General features: G+C 37.6%; 1 protein-coding gene across 1 annotated transcript in view; it reads left to right on the top strand.

Annotated features, from left to right (window-relative positions):
* Positions 1 to 4,350: 4,350 nt before the first annotated feature.
* LOC145669812 (putative cytochrome P450 49a1) overlaps positions 4,351 to 6,000 on the top strand; it is a 94,025-nt gene continuing 92,375 nt past the window's right edge. The window contains exon 1 of the mRNA XM_081738155.1: positions 4,351 to 4,394. Within this exon, the coding sequence (XP_081594281.1) occupies positions 4,351 to 4,394 (44 nt within the window). The remainder of the gene's footprint in view (positions 4,395 to 6,000) is intronic.

Here is a 6,000-nt window from a genome sequence, read left to right as displayed (position 1 = left end):
TTTTGGAAATATGTCGGGGTCCTGGAGGTTGATATTTGTGTGGAGTTTGGTGTCGGTGGCCATTATAGTTTCCGTGGTGGCCAAGTTTTTATCATATTTTTAATAGTTTTTCGTGATAAAGATATATTAAATATCACGATATTTTAATGTTTTTTGTAAATATTTCGGGGTCCTAGAGGTTGATATTTGTGTGGAGTTTGGTGTTGGTGGCCATTATAGTTTCCGTGGTGGCCAAGTTTTTATCATATTTTTAATAGTTTCTCGTGATAAAGATATATTAAATATCACGATATTTTAATGTTTGTTTGTAAATATGTCGGTGTCCTAGAGGTTGATATTTGTGTGGAGTTTGGTGTTGGTGGCCGTTATAGTTTCCGTGGTGGCCAAGTTTTTATCATATTTTTAAAAGTTTTTCGTGATAAAGATATATTAAATATCATGATATTTTAATGATTTTTTGTAAATATTTCGGGGTCCTGGAGTTTGATATTTGTGTGGAGTTTGGTGTCGGTGGCCATTGTAGTTTCCGTGGTGGCCAAGTTTTTATCATATTTTTAATAGTTTCTCGTGATAAAGATATATTAAATATCATGATATCTTAATGATTTTTTGTGAATATGTCGGGGTTCTGGAGGTTGATATTTGTGTGGAGTTTGGTGTCGATAGCTGTTGTAGTTTTGCCGGTGGCCAGAGAAATGTGTTGGTCAGTAAATTAGACACACCCATAATCCCAAGATGTTATAATAAAGAAGAATCTCATTCAAGGTAGTCGTTGTATAATTAGTTTTATAGAATAGATCTTCTTCTTAACATAATCTTTGACAATTAAGTTTTTCAACACAAATCAATCTAATATAAATAACCTTTGCTTTTAATCATTTATGAATCGAATTATAATTCTTACATATATTAAAAACATTTGAGAATTATCATTGATTAATGAGAATTAAAGAGAATTAAATTGAATAAAAATAAAATAAATGTTCATGAAAATCTAGAGCTGATATGAGTCTAACCAAATTTCATTAACGGTAATCAGGTTACAATCGTACTTGCATACGATTCTAATAAAGTACATTGTACTGCACAATCATGATTAGGTTCTACACTATTTTGTACATGAATTGCGTTACGATTCAGATTTTGATGCAAAGTGTCATCTCTTGATCTCCAATTACGTCTATCCACGTAGTTCGTTGTATTCCTATAATTTCGTTCAGTACTTCGATTATTTTTATATCTACTGCTGTTAGGTGATCTGACATCATAATTATCATGATTAGTTAGGTTAAGTCGATTCCCAACATAGCTTTGCCTATTTTGCTCATTTTGATTGCTAGAATTTACTCGGCTTAGGTTAGGTTTCGTATCGTTCACACTACGGATATTTAAATTCCGAACAGGCACCAAATGATCTGAATTATTCTTAATTTTACCCATTCCGGCTTGTTGATTCATAGCATGGTATTGAGTTTCATAGCATTGGACAAGCATCAATAAATGGCTGAAACTCATACACTGTGTGGAAAATAAGATCTGTTGCAATTTAAATGGAAGCAAATTTCGAATCGAAGCTATTATTCTCGATTCCGATTGCAGTGGATTAACAACCTTTAATTCGTTGTAAACATTTACAACAAACTCTACAACAGATTTGTGCAATCGAGGATTGAAGTGTTGATTTCTAAGGGTGGCATCTCTATTTGCCAGCAAAAAGTCATTTTCATAATTTGCGATCAATGCCGCTTTGAATTCCTCATATGTACTAATGTGATCACGTATTGCTTTAAACCATAAGGAACAAGGTGGGAGTAATACATGGGGTATTAAGTTCATATATTGTGATCTATCGATACACATTATATTGCATTCGTCTTGGAATTTCTCTAAGAAAGAAGTAGCATTCTCATTACACTTACCACTGAATTTGCTCATAGCTCGGATTTCACTCATCTTAACACTTAATTTTACCTTCTTTTTCTCGTTCCGTGTACTTGTTGAATGATAATTTCTATCCATGACGTGCTGTGTCGTCACACCATCTATGTTTCGCCCATCTGTACTCTTCGGATAACTTTCTTCCAATATAATATCCTCATCAGACCCCGGCGAAGGCGAGTTCATCTCTGGTGAGTGGGGAAACTCCAAGCGATCACTACCCAAGTTATTACGGTAAGTGTTGTCTTTAGCCTTTAACGTTCTAATCTCTTCCTGTATGGTAGCTAATAATTGCGTATTTACACGTATGTTGTTAGAATTGTTGATGACCTGGATCTTTTGCTGTTTAATGGAAGATTCTATTACTTCTAAATCTTTTTTTTACAGCACTGATTTCTTGGTTTTGGTGATTGTGCTTTTCCTGACAATCATCGGATATTCTTTTTAACTTTTCCTCGAACTGTGAGGATATGTCATTCACCACCTGGACAATTGTCTGTTTCGTTTCATCTGATTTCTGTTCTATCCGTCTACTTAATTCTTCATATTGCTTGTTAGATTCGTCAAATCTCAGTTCTATCTTCTGTTCTATCGTCTGCTTCAATTCTTCATTTTGCTTGTTATATTCGTCGAACTTCTGTTCCATGGTCTTGTTAGATTCGTTGAACTTCTGTTCCATGGTCTTGTTAGATTCGTTGAATTTCTGCTCCATAGTCTGCTTTATTTCGGTAGACATCTGAATCAATTGTCGCTGTAAAGCTAACAAGATTCGGTCCTCCGATGTCAATCCTGGTGTTACACTGGTTTCATCGTTGTCACTATTATTTGATTCATGCAGCATTGTTTCGTTGTCCATTTTTCTTATAATTACTCTACCACTTCGCAATATGGTCAAGTTCGTATTCATTAACTATAGTATAAAAGTAAATTCAACCTTACTCTTCTTCGGGATAAGAATTTACAGTAAGTCCCGGGTGAGGTAAACCAAAATTTTTATAACGACTTATCAAAAAGATAGTCGTAAACCTGGTTCGTTTGCTGAGATAAAAATCCGGAGTGGTAGTATTTCTTTTGCATGTAAAGATTAGCTTCAATAATTATATATTATTAATCTCACCTTTTTAATAGGAATGACAACGTCTATGAACGGTGCAAAAATGGTTTATTACTTGATATAACTTATAATATCCTTTTCTTAAAACTGTCAAGCACACAAACTTGCTGACTAGGTATTCATAAAACATGTCCATAGCAACAACTATCCCATAATAATAATTTACATATCTTAAAAACATTCTTCTTTTGTTAATATGAAATTAACATTCTACTAAGTATAGTGCACATGTATGAGTACTTTCTGCCCAAGGTACAGGTAAATATTACTCAATCCAAAGTATTTTGTTATACTAGCCACTGGATTAGAAGAGATTTGGCATCTTCACCAGCTCCCCTCCTGGCCTCCAAGAAGTCCCGATCTGGCGACATCAGACAATGCTGTCTGGGGTTTCATAAAGCAACAAGTAAGAAATACTCGATATCAAACAACGCAGGAATTACGAGCAGCTGCGGAACCAGTGTTTCTTTCAGAAACAATGTTCGCGAGGGGCACACTTAGTATTTCGGGGGGTACTGCTGATGCTATTCTATTTATTAATATACTTCTGTATTATAGACGTATTATTTTGGTCTCCTCCGGGAGGGCACTTCCAGAGCTCTGGGGGGCAGTGCCCCGCCAAAACATGTCTGGAAGAAACACTGTGTGGAGCACAACTTCACCCTCGTGACTCCAGAGTATCTCCGCAAAACATATGCGGGGACTTGGCGCAGAATTCAGCTGTACGACAAAATACGACATGGATGGTGATCATACAGACTCTTAAGACTCTTAAGACTTCAAGGTAACTGTACCGACATTCTACCATAACTAACACTATACTGTTGCAAGTAAAGGTGAGTACGCCTACTTCCAAACCACCCGGTACAGAGTATTTAATCCGTCTGTTAGGTATATGTTTGGTCGAAGTTATCCTTTTCTTTAGGGTTAGCACCAAAACATTGTGATGTAGTCCAACCACCTGTGGTGTTAGGCTAACGAACGGGAAGATAAACCCATTTGGTGTTTTAGTTCCTCTGATAGATCTATAAAACGCTTTTGACTGGATAAACTGAAAATTGTTGGTGAGACTTCTAAAAAAGGTTGGTTTGAAATAGACAGATCGAAGACTCATAAGAAACATGCATGGAGCAGTTAGCGACAGTTAAAATAGGTTCAATTGGAAAGGGAGCTAAACAGGCGTGATGTCTCGTCAACGATATTTAATATGTCTCTACAAGATATAGTGGAAAGATGCCTGCATAATGAAGACGATATCTTTGCAAAAGGTACAATGGTTGGGTGTATACAATTTGCAGATGATACGGACCTTGCTGCTGAATCTGAACAGAAAATTAATAGGGTGATAAAAAAAAAACTGAGGAAGGGCTGCGGAAAATATGAGATGAAAATAAATGTTAGAAAAAAAAACAGTAGTGATAGAACGAAATATTCGGTATCAAATGTAGAAATAGGAGGGGACGGACTCGACTGCTTTTTCTTCACACCTAGGAAAGGACTGAAGCAAGTATTTTAACTGAAAAGTCTAAATATCAAATTTTATGTCTGTAACTATAAGTGACTCCGACATATGGAAGTCTTATTGTAATAATTGCAACCCCCATCCTTTTCACTTCAATTAGTTTTTCTTCTCTTCTATGAAAAATATTTTAAAAATCACTGAAATACGTTTAATTATTTTCAATTAAACGAGTATACACCAAACTGAATGCCTATAACTTCAAGGGATTTCGAGATATGGAAATTTTAGATTTATTATTGTACCTCTCATTATTTCTCTTCAAGTCAAATTTCCAAAAAAGACCTTCCTTAGCGCTACCTTTGTGACAAATCCTATGTACTGTTCAAACTTCATACTTCTACAGGGTGTCCGAGAAGTCCTTTCCTGATTACAGAAATTGATAACTCAGGCTAGAAATAAGTTAGAAATATGAAAGTGGTGTTGAATTGTTTACAAACTATAAAAGTTTTGTTCACGTCAGTACACTTCCACATGAGCACCCTTGATAGCACGTAGCACATCTAGGCGATATCCAATTTCCATCCACACATTACCCAACATCACTGGAGGGATCGATGCAACGACTGTGGTTATTCGTTGCTGCAGGGTTTCAAGATCTGGTACACGTGTTCGGTAGACCTCATCCTTGACATAACCCCATAAAAAGAAGTCTAATGGGGTATGTCAGGAGAGTGTGGAGGCCAAGCTGTTCGTCCATTACGACCAATCCATCGCCCAGGAAATGTCCTATCGAGATAGGCACGGACGTCCAAACCCCAATGAGGTGGTGCACCGTCTTGCTGAAAAACGACATCGGGGCGATACTGAAGCAGCTGAGGAACAGCATACAGCTGCAACATATCCAAGTACACTGCACATGTGATGGTATCCTCAGCGAAGAAGAATGGCCCGATAATTCGATCGTGCAATAACGCGCACCAAACATTCACCTTTGGACTGCCTCTGGTGAACTCCCTGACCTCCCTGGGGGGTTCTGAACCCCAAATGCGTACATTATGGCGATTCACTACTCCACTGACAAAGAATGTCGCTTCGTCGGAAAAGGCAATTCGTCTGAGATAACCATTATCGTCCTCAATACGTGATAGCATTTCGACCGCAAAGTCATATCGACGTGTACCGTCGTCGGGCAACAAGGCCTGAACGAGTTGCACTTTGTAAGCACGAAACAATAAACGTTTGTGTAAAATGTCATGGATAGAGCTTTTTGGCATCTGTAATTCACGTGAGGCCCTGCGCACCGATTTCTTAGGACTTCTCAGAAAAGACTGCCGCACAGCCTCCACCGTGTCTGCTGAGGTTCTTGGTCGACCAGACCTCGGAAGGTCAGCAACCGACCCTGTGTTCTTGAACTTCTCATACCAGGCTTTAATGCTCTTGACATCAGGTGGAGTCCTCCCAAATGTTGTCTGCAACTGTCTCTGCA

The sequence above is a fragment of the Thermobia domestica genome, chromosome 14, assembly GCF_964235325.1.
Source record: "Thermobia domestica chromosome 14, izTheDome1.hap1.1, whole genome shotgun sequence".
Taxonomy (NCBI): Eukaryota; Metazoa; Arthropoda; class Insecta; order Zygentoma; family Lepismatidae; genus Thermobia; species Thermobia domestica.
The sequence above is the reverse complement of the archived record's forward strand: the minus strand, read 5'-3'. Positions and strand labels throughout refer to the sequence as shown.